This window comes from Petromyzon marinus, chromosome 6, assembly GCF_048934315.1.
Source record: "Petromyzon marinus isolate PM22_M1 ecotype Great Lakes invasive population chromosome 6, UKy_Petmar_22M1.pri1.0, whole genome shotgun sequence".
Taxonomy (NCBI): domain Eukaryota; kingdom Metazoa; phylum Chordata; class Hyperoartia; order Petromyzontiformes; family Petromyzontidae; genus Petromyzon; species Petromyzon marinus.
In genome coordinates this window covers 4,716,117-4,736,614 of record NC_133672.1, presented here as the reverse complement: position 1 = coordinate 4,736,614, position 20,498 = coordinate 4,716,117, and the positions used below count along the sequence as shown (strand labels likewise).

Sequence of the window (20,498 nt, the reverse complement as noted above, 5' to 3'; positions counted from 1 at the left end):
GTGGTGTTTTTTATTTTGAAAGTTAGCAATAACAAACGGGAAGGTCTTTGTTTTTTGTATTTCTTCCATCAGATGCTGATGAAAATAAATACGCCTGGGTCAACACTGTCGCTGGTGTGGCCATGCGGTGAAAGGCCCTTCAGTTTAAAGCCCTCCCGCATATATTTTCAGACGCAGTGGTCATATCAACTTTCCGAATGCCTTCGATAGCATAGGAAGATGTGTTCCAGCAACAAAATATATACATAAACTGTATACATATTCCGTAACTCATACGTTGTACCGAATCTTAATCATTTTTCAGAACTTTGTCAGTCTGCCATTGGATATAAGGCCTCCCCACGCCGTTGTCGGTAATGGAGGATGTTTTGGCCATACTTCACCATTATGGTCCGTGCGGGCTGGTGTGAAAAATGGTGGGCTGGGATTGTCTCAGATATTGCTCCACCGCTGGCGTGAGTCGTGATCGGGAATCGATCTCAGGTGGCCAAGTTCACAGCTATGTGCGTTAACCATTGCCACCACCATTCCACCACGATTTTGTACATGCACATACATATTTAAGAAAAGGTGCTTTAATATACATACATACACGCGTGTGACTACATGCAGCCTTCTTCAGGACCATGCCAGATTCGCCTATGCAATCTCATACTGAATTAGTCAATTGACACAGGAGTATTATTGACAGTCTAATTGGCTTCATGTAATTGGCTCAGTATGATAGGCTGGGTAGTGTACGATGATTGGATGAATATAATTGGATCAGTATGATTGGTTGAGCATGATTGGTCACAGATAACTTACATTCTCTGACTTCTTGTGTGATCCTTAAGCACCCTCAAGAACGTTGTAGAACCTTTGGCAAAGTTGTACTGGAGAAAGCCTTCAAACGTTTGAACCTCTCTTTCTGATTACTGCTAACAGCCACAAATTTTCTCAATACCAGTAGCTCGTATGCGTGTGTGTTCAGAGCCGTGCAAGCCTTCGTAGGTGCTTGCTAACCGCACTTGCCCCAAAAGTCTGCGAAGGCTATATGAGGGAATCTGTGTCTTTGTTTCATGTTGGGAGTGGTGGTGCAGTGGTTAGAGCACCCCGCCTCAAACTCAGTAACCAGTGTTCCATTTCTGGCCAGTGGCGAGCGGTATCGGAACTTGCCCTGGGCCTCCTCTAGGTTAACTCAGCCTTTCATTGAGTACATGGTCCATTGGGTGTTAAAATGTCAGCACAAACTCAGTTCAAAGTTGCGTCACACTCACTGTTGCTGGATCGGTGTTTTTAAACGTTCGAAGAAAAACACGCGAGTATTTTTTGTTTGTTTGCTGAGGTGCTGATATTGCGAGGCCTACATCACCCAAAAGGCCCTTTACTGCAGAATTCACCCACGTACATTTTTACAGACTCCGTGCTTGTCGTGAATTTCCAAGTACTCTCGATAGCACCTCCGATGAGCACGGTTGGCTACACACGGTGCGAAAGAAGTTCAACATACATACTGTGTGTAGCATCGAGGGATGTGTTCCAGAAAGTAAAATATACAGCACTTGCAGCACGCCCACTTTTTTCTTGACCAGGTTAGACCCACTGAGCTATATTGCTCTTTTTCAAAAGCAATCTGGCCACAAATGATAGCTCCACGAAGTGGCTTATCATGTGGAAATGTATAGCAGCCAAATACTCTCAATGCATGTTTCTAAATGTGAAGGTAAAAAATAGAGGACACGGAGAAAAATCCACATCCAAATATATAGCAGTGGTCAGGGTCGGGATCGAACCCACGGCCTCCTGCATACCAGGCGAGGTAGTTAACATCTCCTAGCCACCGTGGCGAGATGTTCACGGTGGGAGACTTGTACGGGGAGATGATGGAAGTCACGTGTCTCCTGCGTGGTAGCGGCTGCCAGATCTGCCAAAGGATGGAACGCGTTGGCGAGAAGGAAGTATTGGTGGCATCAATGTCTTTGGCCACGGTGACACCTCGATCTCGGTCGTGATGACAGCGCGTAACGCGTCGGCACTGACCGCTCCTCTGCAGGACCTCATCGTCGACCAGCTGATCGAGAAGGTGTCGTTCTGCGCGCCCGACCGAAACCTCGAGCGAGCCTTCTCCTACATATGCCGCGACGGCACGACGCGCCGCTGGATGTGCCACTGCTTCATGGCCGCTCGCGACTCGGTGAGCTGCTCCGCAGTGAGACGAGGGTTGAGGCTGGGGTGGTGCAGAAGGGGGGGGGGGGCGCTGGTTTGACTGGAGGTCAACGGGACTTTGGGGGAAGGGGGTCAGCCACGTACGTGTGCTGTATGCTCAGTAACAGGGGCGCAGAGCTGAGATGGTTCGTCAATTAATTGGCTAAACATCGTAAATGACTACATCGCCAGGACCCGTAGGACCCTCTAGGAATTAATATCCAGGACCCATATATTAAAGGGAGGGTCCTTGCCTGTGACATCTGGCAGTTCACCAGCGTTGATTCCGGCGGGCCTGGCTGTTGGTGAAACGACGTGTGGCCGAAGCCAGTCCAGAGTCTGCTTGTGCTGAATCAATGCTGCTGAAATGATTCACTCCCAGAAAGGCTTTGGGCCAAAGGGTTGCGTAAGAAGTTTTTTTTGTTTCTTGTGTGGAGAGGCTGATGTAAGAAGGAGACATTGTCCGCTCGTCTGTTTTGTTTCATTACTGTCGTCAATTACTCTGGTCCCTTTAAAAATAGGGACCCCACCCACATCCAGCCTCCCGAAGGTGGGAAACCCCCTACAAGCCACTCCCAGCGCGACGCGGCTGGAAATGCCGATTAGGTCATAAAACACCGCCCACACCTTCCGTTCATTGGCACACTATTTTCTTGTCATCCGATTAGTCAAGAAATTGAATCGTTAATAGGTAGTGTAATCGATTAATTAAATAATCGGATAGATCAGCACTACAGGAGTGTGACGATACATCGATTAATATTATTCTTCAGTTCTCGTCATCATCAGCCATGATCTATCCACCGCTGGATGAAGGCCTCCTCAAGCCATCACCATCCCTCATCCATCTAGCTCCTGCACATGGGCTCATTGTCGCTCCATCTCCACGGTGGATGTCCCCTCGGCTGTGCTGTAACGGATAACGGCCGGTCGTCAAGACTAACGATGGAATCACAGAAATTGGCGTGTATGCACATCCGGTGCAAATTACATGCTAATGTTACATTTAGGCAAATGGGAATATCAAACCGTACAAACAAGGTGGAAAAACATGGGAATAACAATGCGACGCTGAACACTGAACCGGAAAAAGAATCGATTCTTTCCCAGCTGCGTCCTCCCGCGATTCATCACTGCCAATTACGACGACGACGATCATGCCGGCGATTGCGCGGCTGTTATAATCCGTCGTTTAACCGTTCACTCGTCCGCTCTTTGAGCAGGGGGAGCGGCTGAGTCACGCGGTGGGCTGCGCCTTCACCGTGTGCCTGGAGCGCAAGCAGCGGCGCGAGAAGGAGTGCGGCGTCACCGCCACGTTCGACGTCGACCGCACCAGCTTCATGCGCGAGGGCTCCTTCCGGGGCGGGCGCTCCCCCGGCGGGCCCACCGCGGACGGCAGCGGCGGCGCCGATGGAGTCCACCGCCACCACCACCACCACCACCGCCGTGGCGGCGGCTCCGAGGACGACAAGCGTGAGCGGCGCACCCCTCGAGGTCACCAAGTATAACGGCGCAGTGCCCCCAACCACAAAATGCGACGGAGACATCACGGCGATACCACTCCGCTGCTCCTGACGCCGTTATCTGGGCTGTAGTTGTTGCTTCTGCATCTGCATCAGGAGCCATGCGAAAGAAAGAAGTTGATCACCCTGGTCGCCACCTAACCTGGTTTCCCCGCCGGATCACCCTCTTTATTGAGGAATCTCTCCCCGGTAATCTCTTAGTCCTCCCCGGGGATATTAAAAGTCTCAAGTTTTTTCTCAGTGGCATAATAATCGACGGCTACCAAAACCACGCATTTACATGTAGTTCTGCCCTCATGCTGGTGCGGCGAGGCATTCTCCTTCAACTCTCACCGCAACCGTTGCCGCCGTTCGCCGCAACCATAAATAAAGCCCTCGCAACAACCGCCGGTCCCTGCGTCGAGCCGGCCGTGAACGCTGCCCCGTCTTCTCCCCCCCCTCCCCACCTCCCCGACCCGCGTCGAACCCGCAGCGGCCAGCGACTGCGGCGTGGCCAACGGCGCCCTGTGCACGGCGAGCGACCGCCCGAGGCCCGCCGTCGAGACGGCGCCGTCCCCGAACGCCCGCTCCCCGCTGGCCACGCCGTCGCCGTCCTCGCCCCCGCCGCCGTCCCCCGCGCCGATCGCCGCGACCGCCGCCGCCGCCGCCGCCGCCGGCGTTGTCGCGGCGGCGGCGGGCAGCTGGGGAGCGGCCACGTGCGCTGTCCCGCGGCGGCGCGCGCCGCTCGAACAGATGGCGCGCCAGGGCTCGTTCCGAGGGTTCCCGGCGCTCGTGCAGGGCTCCTCGCCCTTCAAACGGCAGCTGTCGCTGCGCCTGGACGAGCTGCCATCGACGCTGCAGCGCCGCTCGGGACTCGACAGCGTGGACTGCGGCTTGTCTGGCGGTGAGGCTGTCACGGGGTTCTTCCCGTTCGCCGTGCGGTAACGCGCTTCCGATGAACGGTACGGATGCTTTGGCTGCGTCCGCGCATACCGGGAGGGTGCTGCGCTATCTGTCCATCCGGCCTTCATCCAACGGTGGATCGATCATGATTTGCTTATGATGATGAGATGATGATGTGCGGTTAAGGCTCCTGATTAAAATCCCCCAGTTTAAAGTTGGGAATCGCGTGGGCTTGAAATGGGATTGGATCTTTAACGAGAATGAAGGGCCACTCAACCCCAGCGCTGACCTGGCCTACACACGTATTTTATTCTTATTTTACTTTCTTCTAAAAGCTGCTTCGTTTCAAAAACAATTGCCATGCTTTTATTATTTCTGTTCAAATCCCAGGTATATGGGGAATCTCAGTTATATCCGCTAATTATGCTGGGGTGAATGTATTTGCAAATGAGCCAACTTAAATATAGGAGGTGCACATTATCGTTGTTGAGTTTCAACAGGGCTCTCTTTGTTAAAGGGAAGTTGTGAGAAGTAAAAATAAAAATAAATATTCGGAGTCGCCATGTGCACACTTAGCTTTTGTGGTTTTTGTTAATTCACGGAACTTTGTTGCCGTGAAAAAGTCGAGTACATTTTTTCACGTCTGCATTTAAAAACCTCAAATGTTGCAACGACACACGTGGAAATGCAAACGCACGTCCGAGAAGAAAGACAAAAACATTAAAATGTAAATAAAAAAGAATCATACAATATACTTTTTTTACAAACGTGCACGATTATTGCAGTGGCGCACCGGGTAGCATCACCGCGCATTTAATCCGGCACCGCGAGTTTGATTCCCGGCCACCTTTGGGCAAGCGATGGCTGAACCGGCCCGAGGGCACCCTCATCACCAACCCGTCACTGACCAGCGCGGTGAAGTATTGGTCAAGACAATCCGCAATGACCGACCGGGAACAGCGCGAAGGGGGCCTGCCCTCGGCAGCAGGTCGACAAAGCCCTGTAAACTACATTCAATAGGGAATACACTCAGTAACGGCTGTGCGTGCGTGCGTGGCTACAGACACCGCGGAGGCTGGCGGGCACGCGGACACGCTCTGCGCCCAGATGAACTCAACAAGGCTGGCGCCAAGTTCCCCGAGCGACCCCTTCTGCTCCCCGTCGGCAGACAACGGGCCCCGCATCGCCTCCCCTGCGGCAGGTTCGCCAACTTTGTCCGACCCTCTCCGTTGCACTTTCGGGGTTTTTTGTTTTTGTTTTGCCGCGCGTTGTCCGACGTTAAATCGGGAAAAATCGAACGAATTGGGAATTCAATTATTTGGCACCCCGAAGGGGCTCCCGGTACATGGAGTGAAACGTCAGGCATCGTGCCGAACGACACGCGGTAAGACCCTGACGACACACCAGAGGGCTATAGAGTGCAACCGTGAAAACGTACCCAGAAGTAGGCTCTAATGGCTCCCGACGCAGCAATCGGTCGCCGTTTGATTTTACACGTTGGCATACCCTGATTCACACACGTGTCAAATTCTTCAAGCGAGATTGATACAAGAGTTATCGCCCCGCTTCAATTGCTTTTTGTTACATTCCAAGACGATGCCAACATTGACCAAACTTCCAGTTTGTTCTCTCGGTGTCATGGCATTAGATCCACTCGTAACTCTCGCACACAAATGCGCCATCCAACGGGAGGGAATAGCCTGCGAAAGGCGATATTGCAGACCTTCTGAAATCCTGTCGAGTGCACCTATCGAGTTTGCATTTATTATTGACTCAATTACGTGAAAGAAAGCTAAATTATAGGTTTTTTTCTCCGCAATTATTGGTGAATGAGCTGAGACTACTGGTTTAATCGCGAGGGGTTGCGCAGATGGACTTACCGGCAAAAAGTGACGATGCTTGGCTTTTGAAAACGCGAACAGGACATTTTAAATAGTAAGCGTGAGGTGACGTAATATTGTGGATAGGGTAATTGTAAGATTCGTCATGAAAAAAAATCGAATTACATCTTATTTTAGATATATTTCTCAAAACAAATATGCTGCAAAAATTAATAGCAAACTCTTAACGGCCGCTCTGAGCGTAACTCCGCACAGTCTCAGACAGCTGCCTCCGCTGCCCTTGCCCCAGACTCTCCCCGCATCTCCTTGAGCATTTTTTAGGCCGTGCCAAATCCATTCCATCAACGCCACAGTCGGTGACCGAGATATTTTTAACTGGAAGCAGAACCGTTTGCTCCTTGCGGCTATTTCAAGCGTCACATTAATTGAAAAAAAACACCTTAGTTTGACAGAAACCGACACTTTTTCCGTGAGAGTGTCGATGAGTCATTCTATTTCGGCTCGCGTGCGCAATTACAATTTTGCAATTAGCGCAATTGCTCATTCTCTCGCTTATTCTCTCGCTCTTGCACGCTCCGCCTTCCGATCCTGCCGTGCAGGGAACGTCCCCTGGGCCCCCGTGGCCGCTCGCGAGATGGCGACGCTTGCCGGGGTAAAGCCGATGAGCCTGTCTGAGGCGGAGCAGTGGCTGGCCGACGTGGCGCGTGCCGTCACCACGCCGTGCCCCTCGCCGCTGACGCCGCGCTCGCCCCCGGCGGCCGCGCTGCTGCCGCTGCCTGTGGCCCGCTACCAGGCCCCTCCGACGGCGCTGCCGATGACGGCCCACACGGGCCCGTACTCGTCCCCACTGCTCCAGCACCAGCAGCAGCACCGCACGGGGATGACGCCGTCGCAAATGGCCGCGTCGGTCTTCAGCAAGACGGGGTCGCCGAAGGTGGCGTCGGCGGCGGGCGCGGTGCGAGCCGCCACGGGCGCCGTCTTCGCGTCCCGGCAGGCGACCGCGGTGTTCGGCGGCGGCAATGGCGGCAATGGCGGCGGCAATGGCACGGCGTCGTGGGCCCCGCGCGACTCGCCGGTGCCGGCGGCGTACGCCGGAGCGCCGCGCCCCCCGGCGCTGCCGCAGGCGGACTCGTTTGAGAGCCGCTGGGCTGCGGCTCAGGCCGACAGCCACAAGTCGTGCCTCAGCCCCCCGAGGGGCGACCCCTTCTGCGCGGACGCGTTCAAAACCTTCGAGATTCGCCTGTGATGCCGACGTCGGCCCGGCGTGCGTCGCGCGTGGGTGCGCGCGGGGCAGGAAGGGAACTGCGTTGTGTCAGCGGCAGTCCTGTAGCGTGACCCCGTATGGAGGTGCGGGGGCGTCCCAAAACTCAGGGGGTTGGGGGGGAGCGCGAGGTACAACACAGCCGATGTTGAACTTCGAACAAATTTGAGCAGAAGGCTCAGCCCACTCCCAGAAGTGCTCCCTTCCTTCTGCGACGTTACGGGGCTGCTCAATGGTCACTTTGTTGTTGAGGTTTTTATATATAATATATACATACTAATCTTTCGGGACATGTGGGAAGCAAAGCTTTGTTTTGCATGTTAAGTTCTAGGTCCATGATGAGACTGCAGTTGTATTACCAAAGCTGCTGTTTGTCAGTATTGGAGCAAGGCATATGATGTGTATTATTGTACGTTATTTATAAGTTATAACCGGTCATAGCTTTAGTTTTACCGTATTTAAAAAAATATATACAAAAAAGGGAGAAAAATATGAATCCCCGTATATTATTATTATTATTGTTGTATCACAAGTTGTGTGACCTCAGTTTATGAATAATCTCAGTAAACGAGGGCACGTGTCGCGTGCGTGCGTGAGCAAGCAACAACAATAATCGCTGACATGCGATGACTTCAAATGTCCTCTCGTAACATCGCAGCAGTGTCGAACGAACAGGAACTCGAACGAGCAGTTTGCTCTTTCACTTCATTCCCGTGGCTCCGTGCCACCTGTACCGTTCCCGCTCCGCTGCGACGTTGCCACCCATGCCTACTTTACAGAGGGCGATATTGGCACGTAAAAATAAAGATCGATTGATCAAAACGCTAATGCATTCGAAGCCAAATTTAAGACAAAGGCACTGACAGTCATTGTGTTGTACGACCAAAATGTGTTTTATCTTTTATTTCGGTGCCAAAATATATTGCAATCTCTATTAATACTCGAACTATTACGCTACTACTACGATATATTTAACGTATGTGTGTGTTTGCCGAGCGCGATAAACACTCGTGTGTCGTCGGGAGTACGGTAATTATCGAGCTATCATATGTAATGCAGTAACACAGTAACCTCTCGGATATTGTTGTCGGTGTTAATATATTTGACGCCTCGCTCCAGAAGCTTCCGGAACGCCTGTTTTTTTTTAATGTCGTGCTATGACGAGAGCACTCAGGCATCGACTCCAACGCTTCCAAGGCACTTCGCTTCCTCTTGCCGTCAACCACTCCGGCATGCACAGCACTGCGGAGTAAGCGGCGGCGGGCGGGCGGGCGGGCGGAGGGTATGAAGACTTTAAAAAAACTAAATACATTTCATTTCCATTTTGCCCCAGGACGACCTCGTGAGCCCGATGGGCAGAGCTGATCGAAATTTAAATCGGCCACAGCGAAATGAACCTCTCGCCTGCTGGGTAGGCCGTGCCCAAGGCCAGCCTGGCGCGGCTCAGGAGCCGCCGGTCTTTTGTTCCGCTGCAGTAGTCGTTTCCTTTCTCCTCTCTGTATCGGGGCAAGTCGGGAAAGTGCCGCCACGCCCTCCCCACCCAGCGTGGATAAGAGATCACGCGAAGGGATACCCCAGAAGTAGCTGTTGCGCGACACCCTCCTCCTCCTTCTTCTGCAGGCCGTTCTCTAATAATGCAAGGGGTGATGCGCTGGCTCCGTGAGATTTCCAAATGGGATGCTTCGTTGTCGTGGCGATGACACCCATTGCACAACTTGGATAGAATGGCGGGGGAAGACAACAAAAAAACATAGTGGTCACCACGTGGGGAGTTTGACAACCACTGGTTTTGTGAAGGAAAGGGGGGTCCCCATTCGGATGCTCGGTGTGATAGCGCAATAGCTTTGGCTCAACGCTTCTATCCCCCCCCCCACCCCGACCGGGGGCTATTGGAAGGGACTGCAGGCGAGGCTTTTAAGTGTGAGCGGGCCACTCAAGAACACTGTAGTGCGAAAAGTTCTTTATTTAAACGGCAAACGGAGGTGAATTTACAGATATTTTTTTTTTCTAAAAAGAAATTACAAGGTACGTACATGTGAGGGTACTAAGCGTGCAAGCGCGCGCGTGTTTGGCAAAAAGTTTTAAGGGATTTATTTTATTTCCGTTTGGCGCTCAGCCACGGGATTATTTTGCATTTGTTGAGATTAAAATGAAAATAAAACGTTTAAAAATAAAAAAATATAAGCACTTGAAATCGTTTTTAAACTGCACGCTGGATTTGTTTTCCTTTCCCTCCCAGCTTACTTTCAGACGCTATTGTCAAACAACGCCGTCGACTGTTTACACCTCTCATCCTCACGCAGACTTCCCACCGAATGCACCCGGTCGAAATTCACATTGTTGCATCTCTCGACGGCGTTCGATAACACAACTCAACGAAAAATATGTACATCTCTCCACGTCACCTTCGGTGATGCCACCCGCAAGCTCAACTCAGTCGTACGCACAATGCAGCAAGCTTGGAAGATGACGCTGAAATCCAACGTTATTCCCGTTACACTTTTCAGAATTAAGTCGGAAAAAGATAAAGAAGCGGCCCTGCAAATGCTTGCTCGCACCGCTGCTGGCTGATGATGTCTTTGCTCGACGGAGCTCTCGAAGAACCCCTTTAGAGGCTGTTTGGCCTACTCTTCCATACCGACCGGACATCTTCCACACTGGAAGAGGTGGAAGCACCGGCACTTTTACCCCACCAAACGCGACCTGCTGTGGTGTAACTCATTCATAATGCTGGGTGGCCAGAAGTCGGGGGGGGGGGGTTTAAGAAAATGAATTAAATTACCTCGTACTTTTCAGCACAATAAAGAAATCAAACTAGGAAAGTCACCGGTGACGGCATTTCTCGAAACATAGGCAAAACACAGTCCTTTCCATCTCAGCTCATCTTACAGGAAAAGAAAAGCCTAAAATAAAGGATTTTTAAAATCTAATCCTTAACCTAAAATCTTTCCCATAATCGCGTCTCCTTCCGATGCACAAATATCCCTCGTGTAGCCTTTCACAGGCTGGTGGGGGGGGGGGGGGGGCGAGTGCTGTTAGCGAGCGCCTATCAAGGCCAGCACGATGCACAAGGGGGATGGTGTCGTCAGCACCATGCCCAGCCGCCTTTGTTTCTCCAGTGCTATTTACACACTGCACCAGGTAGTCACTAAAGGCTGAGGCCAGGATATTCTCCACTGGTTTTTAGCCATGGCCAGGAATTGAACTCAGGTGGCTGGGTTGAATGCGCAGTTGCGCTAACCACCACTCACACACAGGCCCAACCACCCTCCGCTCGCACACATGAGCACGTGCACATGTGATGTTTCTAATGGCTCATTAATTTTCATTGATGGATGGATTCATCATTACATGCCTAAAGGCAGAACTGCATCATCACCAGCCAAAAAAATATAACTGTCATCATCACGAGCCAATTCCTGTGATGCATCAATCCACCTAGCACCTGCAAACTAGCTGATATCCGATTTATAGTGGTTACATCATCACTATAAATTAGCATGCAAGCCAATTTGCGGGAGACACAATTTAAAAAATAGGTTAATAGAAGCCAAAATAAAAAAAATGCACAAAACGAAATATCACCACAACTGATGCGTCACGCCTCCGATTAGTGCAGTTGGCTACACACGGTGCGAAAGAAGTTCAACATACATACAACATACGTGTCCAATTTCACCCAACACCGGGGGCTTAATTTCTCACGGATTATCTTCCGGGGTCCCCCCAAACCCCAACCCCCCTGGACCACCTCCATTATCCCCCAATAGCGGTGGTAAGGGGGAGCAGGGAAATATTTTCTGTAGCTCAGCCTCGGACAGCTCCGGCTCAAATGATGCCCTGCCGAACACTGACAGAGGTTGAGTAGGGCACCCGTGCGCACGCCCTTAAGAGCTGCGATCAATCTCTGGCCAAATGGTGAGGAGGGAATCTCCACCGTTGGGAGTGGATTCAATGGCCTTGTGCTTCCCGTAGGCCAAACCTAGATGAGGCCTTCACCGGCCTTGTAAGCCGACCGCGAGAGCACTGGCTGACCGGTACACACAGGAATGCCACAAAAAATGAATTAGACGCCCAATGCTTAAAGTTAAAAGAACACACATTTGAAAAAAAAAAGTTCCCTTACAAATATGGACCACTAATGTCGATAAAGTAATCTACTCAGGTGAATACTCTTTGGTTCTTTCGGTAAAGTCACCCACGTCACCTACGTGATAACTTTACCAAAACAACCAAAGAGTATGGATTCCTGCAGTCACGAAAGCCTCAAATCAAGATTACTCAGGTGAAGTCACCTGGTGTGGCCATTCCCTGGCACAGGGTGGTGCACTGCTAGCTGAATAGTTCCAAATTAGAATCTTGTCACCTCACACCAAGATGGCAATAACACAATTTCAAGATAATTGGGGGGGGGGGGGGACATTTTAAGAAAATCTTAATTTATTCGTAGAAAATGATGCTTCCGTGACTGATGTAGATTTAAAACACTCAAGTGAATAGTTTTGAAATACTGGTGAGATCACGGAAAATGTCACTGATGGCCAGCGACTGCACAACGATGACATTCAAATAATACGGAGCGCAGTTCAGCTCTCCAAATCGTCAGACATTTTGCCACACAACATGCGATGCGACTCAAAAAAAAAACCACATCAGACGTGCGTGGCACAATTGTGAGTGCGCACGCAGTGATAGAGCACAGTTATCAGTGTGAACAAAACAAATAATTACTCGGATTGAAAACTGACAAATTACACTAGGCCAAGATTTGCATTGTGAGGAAACGGTTAATAAAATGCATCACCTAGGCCAGAGATTCTCAAAGTCCAGTCCTCGCGCTGCCCCACAATGCAGCATTCCAGCTGTGACGGTGCACTTCCAGCCGTGACACTGCATGCGCCTGATGATTGGTCATCGCCGACAGCTGCACCGTGGGGGTGAGTGACGGCAACTGGAGCTTAATAATCGTTAACTCAGGCGATTTGCCCGATCGTTAGCGACGGACAGTGACGTTTTTTCCGCCAACTGGAAAAGAAACATTCTCTGGCGCGTCTAAAGCTCACCCGCTACAAACTGTGTACCAGAATAAGGTTTCCCGTGACATGATACGATATATCAAGCGACATAAACTCCAAGATATTTGTTTAGTTGTTTTGCTAGGTATCGTATCGTCATTATTGTAGCTAATTATGTTTTTTTTTTCAAAATACAGGGTGCTTCAAAAATATGTTAACACTTCCGAGAATTTGCAACAATACCACAAGAATTGTGCCTCCGGGCTCTGAAGACCACCTGGAGTAGATTCCAGGCCACGTGTTGACAATGATGGCGAACAAGTGGAGACTCTTTGACGACTTTTTGAAGCTATTAACATTACATTTGTTATGTTTATTATCCGTTACTTTTCCAAAAAAACCGATAGTCCTATGTAAGTGTTAACATTATTTCGAAGCACCCTATTTTTTTTCACAAAACTTTGATTAAAGAAAAAAATCGCAATTACCCAAACATGTTGTGCTTTGTAAGATGATTTCCGAATAAACTGACAGCATGGTGGTTATGACATCATCACTCTCTGTCAGCATTATAAGCGTTATAGATTGTAAAGTTGCAATAAGATTCATGGCAAGCTAATGTTGCGTTACATGCAAATTCACAACTTTTGATCGATCTTCAAGCACAAAAATGCGACAAATGCAAAATTCAAATTGCGCCGACATCACTACGGTCGCGACAATCGCAAATAATTTGATCTCGCGACGTACGAAGCCTGACCAAATCCTGCCCACCGTGTTTCCCATCGCGCAGCCGCGTCCGCGCGTCCTCGCGAGGACGCGCGGACGCGCCCCAGTTGGTAGCGGACCGCCACGACGCTCCGGCCGTCCCGTCGCGCGTCATACCCTACGCGCGACCCCGTGCGCCCTCTCCCCCATCCCCAGCGCGCGCCTCGGCTTCTCCCTCTTCCCGCGCCGTTGGCTCCAGCGGACGTTGATGGGCCGCCGGGCGGTGGCCCCGACCAGCAGGTCGGCGGGCGGCGAGCGCGCCACGATCCCTCCCAGCGTCGCCACGCAGGCGTAGCGGCCCGAGTCGTCGGTGCGAGCCGAGAAGAGCACCAGCTCGCCGTCGGCGCCCAGCGCAGCGCGGCCCTCCGACAGCTGCACCTCCACGCCGTCCCTGTGCGCGGCGGCGCGGTGGATGCGGAGAGCGGGGAAGGTGACACGCAGAGGGAGATGAACGCTCGCTCGCTCACTCGCTCGCTCCGCCTCTCTCGGCGTTACGTTTCGAGCTTCAAGTGAATTTGTTTAACCCAGGTTGAGAAATCACGAGACTGAGATGATAGCGCCTTTTGCGACAGTGACCTGGGTCACCAGAAATACAAAGCGCAGTGTGTATCCAAAGGCGCATCCAAGTACCGTGTCCACTGGATGAAGGCCCGTTTGTCGGAGGCCGTGCAGGGCAGCTCCACGTGATGACCCTCAGACACGTGCGTGCTGCTCGGGGCCTTCACGATGCGCAGCTCACCTGCGCGCGTCACCGATGCAAGTCAGAGTGGCGCACTACACGACTGACGTCTTTAAGACGTGTTTACCGTTCCACTTAGAGCTGCGGAACAAGATTAAGCAAATATATCACCGGAAATCACTTAGAGCTGCGGAACAAGATTAAGCAAATATATCACCGGAAATCATCACAAACAAGGCATCGCTCTCCGCTTTGTTTTCGGGTCATACCGCGCGTTGCTCGGCATCATGCCCGACTTCTCCCCGCGCGTGGCTTCTTCGGAAGTGGAATTCGAAAGCTCACACCCCGTGAAGCAAAGCGTCGGACATCGTGCCACACGGTGCGACTCAAACAGCACATTGGAGAGCTACACAGCACAGCCGCTTTTTGAGTGGGCAAAATAATTGTAGGTATTGTTTCCAGACTATAACTTTTAAGTATTTTTATCATTAACAAAACTGAACTCATTTCGGACAGCCTGGGCCATTCAGCCGAGGCAGTGATTCGACAATGTAACAGCCAGCGGTGTGATTATCGAGTGTGCAGATGGTGTCGAGTGTGCAGATGATGCCATTGGCATTGGGGCCCACAGGCTGATAAGCAAGGTCGGTTACGTACGGTGCGAAATAACTTCAAAATACATACAGGTAGTACAGACCAACGCACACAATCGTCATAAGTGAGCACCTATTAAGGCCCGGATCATGCCGGCTTCAATGGGAGGGGGGGGGGGGGTGTGTGATCGGCGCTGATGTTTACACACCACACCAAGTATACATCGAGCCAAAATCTTCCTTTCAAGAGGTAACACAAAATGGCGGCCGGGCGAGGCTCGCTCGAGACAATCCCGTGGTCACGCACCGGATATGACGAGGTTGATGTTGCGGAATTTGGTGCCGCGAGCGGTGGTGACGCGGCAGGTGAAGAGGCCGCTGTCGCTCTGCAGGACGTCCGTAACCTGCAGCGTGCCGTTGGACAGCACCATGTACCGTCTGCGTTGGCGGGCACGTCGCCGAGGAAGCATAAACAACAACAACGACGACGATAACGACATCAACCGCACATGCGTGGCTACGCACGTAGTTGTGCACGTTCACACACATTTACAGATACCTGCACAAATGCACTCGGGCGCCACGGTGGCGAGATTGCCTGGTATACAGGAGGTCATGTTCTCCCCGTGGTCACGTGGATTTTTCTCCGGGACGTCCTGTTTCTCCCTTCACATTTAGAATCAACATTCGTTCAAAATATTTGGCTGCTATACATTTCCACATGATGAGCCACTTCATTGAGAAATTCATTGTGGCCAGGTTGCTTCTGAGCAAAAGCTATAGAGCTCAGTGGGTTTTACCTTGTAAAATAAAACTAGTTTTATAGTTTATTATCTCTATATGCCCGTGCCAGGAGGGCACAACAACGTTCGTAAGGCTGAGCTAATATGGACCTGTAATACAGATTGGTGTTGGGATGAGGCACTTGCCGTATTTAAAAGTGGCCAAATTGAACAAAAAAGGTCGCCTTAAACCTGAAGGAAAAAAACCAGAATAACATTTACTATTTGCGCAAACGCCGTTTGCCCTGAGAGTTACCCGTCAGCTTGCGCAACTGCCAATAAAATACATCCCTGAGCAAACGGCGAGTGTTACGTCATAATCCGTGCGTGTGATGCACCAGGATTTTCAGGGCCGTGCCACCGGTGTGGCTGACGTCATGAACAGGGGGAGCTTGAGGGTGACGTTGCATGACGTGCGAACCTGCTCTGTTCGGAGATGGGCCGCCCGTCCTTCAGCCACTCCATGGAGGGCCTCACGTTGCCGGCGACCCAGCAGTGCAGCTGCACGGGGAGGCCGATCCGAGCCGTCACCACCGCCGGGTCCTGGTTGAGCACCCGTGTGCTGCGCCGCCACGGCGGGGTCGGAGAGGGCGCGGGCAACGCGGCGGGGGACAGCGGCATGCGGAAAACGATATTAAACACCGTGGGCGGTCGGGGGAGCGGAGAGCTCGCGGTTCAGAGGACCCTCAAAGTGCGACAATGTAACAGCGGTGTTGCCTATCAGCTTGCATTCATCACGCAGCCCACACGGTAAAAGCCCTCGAAGAAAGACGCGGCGAGAGGGCACGGGGTCACCGTTAGCCAGAGGGCACCGAAGCAATCGGTGAGACTGGGCCCGTGGGCTCGTCAGTCTTGATACTCAGCGAGGCTTCATCTGTTATTCATTAATCTGTAAAGTTTAACGCAATGACAGTTGTTCTCGCAAATAGACACGCACAGAACTCTCTACGCTAACCTAGCGCTCGGTCCATAGCGCGTGTGGATTGCGCACGGTTTTTACGGTAGTGGCTGCCAAGAAGAGCAGGTTCGCAAAAGGCCCACGGTCTTGTAGCATTACCCAGCAGGCCCCAATACTGGGGGGGGGGGGGTGGACCATGGGCATAGCCACACAGCGGGGGTTGGGGGTGACCGACTAAAGAACGGTTCCCGGTGGTTACTGCAAAGTCTGCCCCCGGACCCCCCACTCAACCACATCGAAAAGAAAATACACAGCAAGCTCCATTACCCAGCATGCTCCATTCATTACCCAGCATGCCACTCACCTGTAGTTGGTGTACGTGTAGCTGTATTGGCTGTTGCTGCTGCTGCTGGAGTGGCCGCCCTGTTGATTGTCATGGCTGCCACTATTGCCGCCACCGCCACCATGACCGCCGCCGTTGTTGTTGTTGTTGTTGTTCCCTCCACCGCCGTGGCCATTGTTGTTGCCGTTGTGGCCGCCTTGGTTGTGCTGGTGGGCACCGTGGTGGGCGCCGGCGTGGTGCGACATGTGCGCCCCGACGTGGGCGCACGCCTTCACGCACTCCTCCTCCGAGTCGAAGCGGTTGGCGTTGCCGCCGCAGCCGCTGTGCCAGAAGCGGTTGCACACGGATGAGTCGGCCACGAAGTACCACTTGGCCGACCAATCAGAGCAGGTGCCGCTGTCCAGGGGAAGTCCGCACACGGGGTCTGGGGGCAGCGCGGAAAGTAGGTACGCGATCATTCGGTCCTCCAGAACCCCCCCGTCTCGCCCCATCCGCCCAACTGGCGAAGTGAATCGGAATCGGAATCTGTATTCTGGAGAAACCCGATGGGCTACGAAGCTCTTTTTTCACAGATGTCCAGCAGGTGGCGGGTAAGAAAGTTACGACGATGAACAATACATAAAACGAACGGAGTGCAATAGGGAAGGTAAAGGGGGACCTCACCGCCGCTACTCGCGTAGCTCTGCGGGCAGCCCTGCAATTCGGGGCCCCGGGCGGGGGTCACGAGGTCACGGCAGCATCCGTACGCGCTCTGCCAGCAGCCTCCACCGTTCTACGCGGCGACGCAGAGGGGGGGAGACGGACGGCGACGTGCACCGTAGGTGGGGCGGGGTCGCAGTGGCGACGAAGATGGGAGAGGGAGGGGTGAGAAGGACGAGAAGGGTGAAGAGGTGGTGGAAGGTATCGTGGGGGAACGTTCGTGTACGGCCCCTCGCATTGGACACCCTGGCAGCCTGACCCTCGAATTAAATGTGATCCCGTATATTTGTGTACATGGTGCTTTATTTACAAGGTACTTTCAAACGGCCACCGAATCGGTTCTAACCTTGGCACCGAGCGTGGGATTAACCTTCACCGATGCCGCCAACACAACGGACGGCCGATAACATTTCCAAACATAATCACCGCTTAAAAAAAAAAAATACTCGTGTTATGAAACTTTCAATTATTCATGCTCGAGACGAAAAGGCAGTTACTATGAAACTAGTAAATGCATAAATTCACAACAATCTAAATAAACACAAGCCCTTTTTGCCAATGCACTGCTGGATCAGGGACTCCCCACACCATGCGAGCTGTGGAGGTTACGCGGTACGCTATACTTCACCGCGCTGGTCAGCACCGGTGGGTGAAGATGGATGGGAGCATCATCGTTGGTGCAAAGAAGTACAGCACAACGGTGGCTTTTACCACACCGACCTCCACCAACAATGGAGCCCCACGGACGCGTGGACTTGGTTTGTGATCCAAACCTCGTAGGTGCCCGGGTGCCGGTTGTAACCATTGCTGGATCCTCCGTCGTTGTAGCCGTTGTTGTAGCCGTTGTGGTTGTTGTTGTTGACCTGCGGCGCGTCGTATCCATTGGGGACCCTGGCGTCACTCGCCGCGTAGCCTGGGCAGCCCCAGAAACTGGGACCCTGCGCCTCCAGCACGCCGTCGGGGCAGCAGCCGTGCCTGCAGAAGGGACCGAGCAACGTCGCTCACCCCACCCGCCCTCCCCCCCGCAAGCATCCGTCACTCACCCACAAAGGACGTCGCTCACCCCCACACGCGTCCGTCACTCACCCACAGAGTACGTCACATACCCAACAGAGTACAATGTACGTGGCTCACCCTGCATGTCTACAGCTCACCTCGCTCATCCGTCACTCGCCCCACTCATCTGTTACTCATTCCACATGTACATTGCTCACTCCACACTTCCGTCACTGATCTTGTGCATCCAGTCACTCGCACCCCCACACCCTGTCCATCGCTCACCCCCCCCCCACCCCATATCTGTCATCATTTCGGTTCAGTCAGTATGAGGTTTTTTTTCCGAGTCGTTAACAGTTTTTTTCACGAGACAGTGTTATAGCTCGTTTACGTCACCCTTGCAAATAAAACGGGATGGTACCGTGAGGTTGTGCAGCTCTGGGTCTCAGCGGCGGGCCAGTACGCTACACACAGCGCACACAGAGATGGTATAAACGATTAGTGCACATAGAGAAGAGAGCTTCATGATTCAGCAAAGGCAGTGGATAAAACATATTCCCTGTAGGGGGGAGTTGATTTTTTTTCGTATAAATTAACATTTGAAAAATGTGTTAATATGTCTTATTTCCGAATCCTAAATCTGCATAAATCTTATCGTTTGCAAGTGGATTGGCAACTTCCAATCCCATCTATGACAGAGGTCACATGACTACCCGATCTTGCGTGGTCTTTCAGCCAATCACTGGTCATCAAACTCACTTTTCAACAAACCGTTTCCATCAGCAGGACAGATCTCTATCGCTCTATGCCATTGCTCATACAAAGTTGTGACAGGTGTGTTGCCAGCATCAGAGATGGGCAAAATCAATTCAAGTTAAAATACTCAAGTAATGTAATGTAGATAAGAATGACCAAATCTCCGTGTTCCGGGTAATTCAGATACAAATTACAAACGTATTTTAGATTACACATTTTTATTACATGCAATGTATACACCGTCCATCTCCACCGTGCCCACTTGCCAGTGATAATTTCCACAGTGCACCCATGGGCCTTTAACAGTCTCATGTGCGCAAGCCGGTGTAAAACACCAGCCCCGGGCCGGCATTACCGTTGTTTCTCTGGGGCTGCAGGGCGAGGGACTGGTCCGTGGAGTCGTAGCCCCGGGGGTCCGCTTTGCTGGGCACCTCTGCATCACGCGTCACGCCAAAGACAAACTCCGATGCAGCAAAAAGCAATCATATAAGCTGGACAGCTGCAGCCATAGCGTGGAAGGGCAGGCCACAAAAAATACTATCTCTCTCGAGTCTCCTTCTAGTGTAGGCACTCCCACCAGCAGTGGCGTGAGTAAGAAATTGCAGGACCCCACCTTTCCCTCTTAACCTACGCAGTAGATGCAGCCGCCATCCAGCTCTTGTGTGCACACGCACCTGACTTTCCTTGGACGCCATACGAATCCCCAAAACGCAATGGAGGCTCCTCAGGTTTGGCAGCTTGTTTTTAATACCGGGGGGCACAACTATACATGTACAACTATATCGGGCTTCACGGTTGTAGAAATAGTTGCAGGGAGGGCATTGCATTACAGGGGCGGAGAATCGGTCCAGCGATGGCGCTCACTGCCGCTCATTGCCGCTCGTTGCGAAGGCTCGCAGTTCGAGCGTAAAGCAACCGCCCAGGTTGATTCCTCGGGTTTACTGCCAACAACAACAACAAAATCCTCGCAGTCTGCTTCATCACACAGCGGCCGTCAAAGGTCCCGTGACCGTTATTCGCAGGAGGGTCACGCGTACCGGAATCGCGGCCCAAAGTTGTCAAACTTGAACATTACTCGCAAATTGGCGCATCGAGTGGAGCCACGCTGCAACATCGCGCCCTCCTGTGAAACCAATACAGGCCACTTGTGAAACACAGCGCCTTCGTGATAGGTTTGCGCCAATAAGAATGGCACGAATACTAAGTGTGCTAATGATATGATTTCATTGACCCTTCTCCCGCTGTGTTGGGGTGGAGGGGGGTGTCAGGTGGGTG

General features: G+C 52.1%; 2 protein-coding genes across 7 annotated transcripts in view; one reads left to right on the top strand and one right to left on the bottom strand.

Moving 5' to 3' along the window:
- LOC116939787 (numb-like protein) overlaps positions 1-8,815 on the top strand; it is a 60,409-nt gene extending 51,594 nt beyond the window's left edge. For 3 of the 5 annotated variants that reach the window (XM_032948598.2, XM_032948596.2, XM_032948594.2), the window contains 5 exons: positions 2,036-2,176; positions 3,408-3,660; positions 4,183-4,593; positions 5,656-5,793; positions 7,033-8,815. In XM_032948598.2, the coding sequence (XP_032804489.2) occupies positions 2,036-2,176; positions 3,408-3,660; positions 4,183-4,593; positions 5,656-5,793; positions 7,033-7,679 (1,590 nt within the window). In that variant the 3' untranslated portion in view covers positions 7,680-8,815. The remainder of the gene's footprint in view (positions 1-2,035; positions 2,177-3,407; positions 3,661-4,182; positions 4,594-5,655; positions 5,794-7,032) is intronic. The other 2 variants (XM_032948597.2, XM_032948595.2) reach the window with 1 other exon arrangement.
- An 822-nt stretch (positions 8,816-9,637) lies between these two features.
- The window catches only part of LOC116939773 (papilin-like), a 47,481-nt gene continuing 36,620 nt past the window's right edge, over positions 9,638-20,498 (bottom strand). For both annotated transcript variants that reach the window (XM_032948564.2, XM_032948565.2), the window contains exons 17-25: positions 19,579-19,656; positions 18,889-18,931; positions 18,245-18,446; positions 17,436-17,544; positions 16,794-17,196; positions 15,953-16,093; positions 15,057-15,187; positions 14,108-14,216; positions 9,638-13,868 (exon numbers count right to left, since the gene is read on the bottom strand). In XM_032948564.2, coding sequence (XP_032804455.2) covers positions 13,589-13,868; positions 14,108-14,216; positions 15,057-15,187; positions 15,953-16,093; positions 16,794-17,196; positions 17,436-17,544; positions 18,245-18,446; positions 18,889-18,931; positions 19,579-19,656 — 1,496 coding nt within the window. In that variant the 3' untranslated portion in view covers positions 9,638-13,588. The remainder of the gene's footprint in view (positions 13,869-14,107; positions 14,217-15,056; positions 15,188-15,952; positions 16,094-16,793; positions 17,197-17,435; positions 17,545-18,244; positions 18,447-18,888; positions 18,932-19,578; positions 19,657-20,498) is intronic.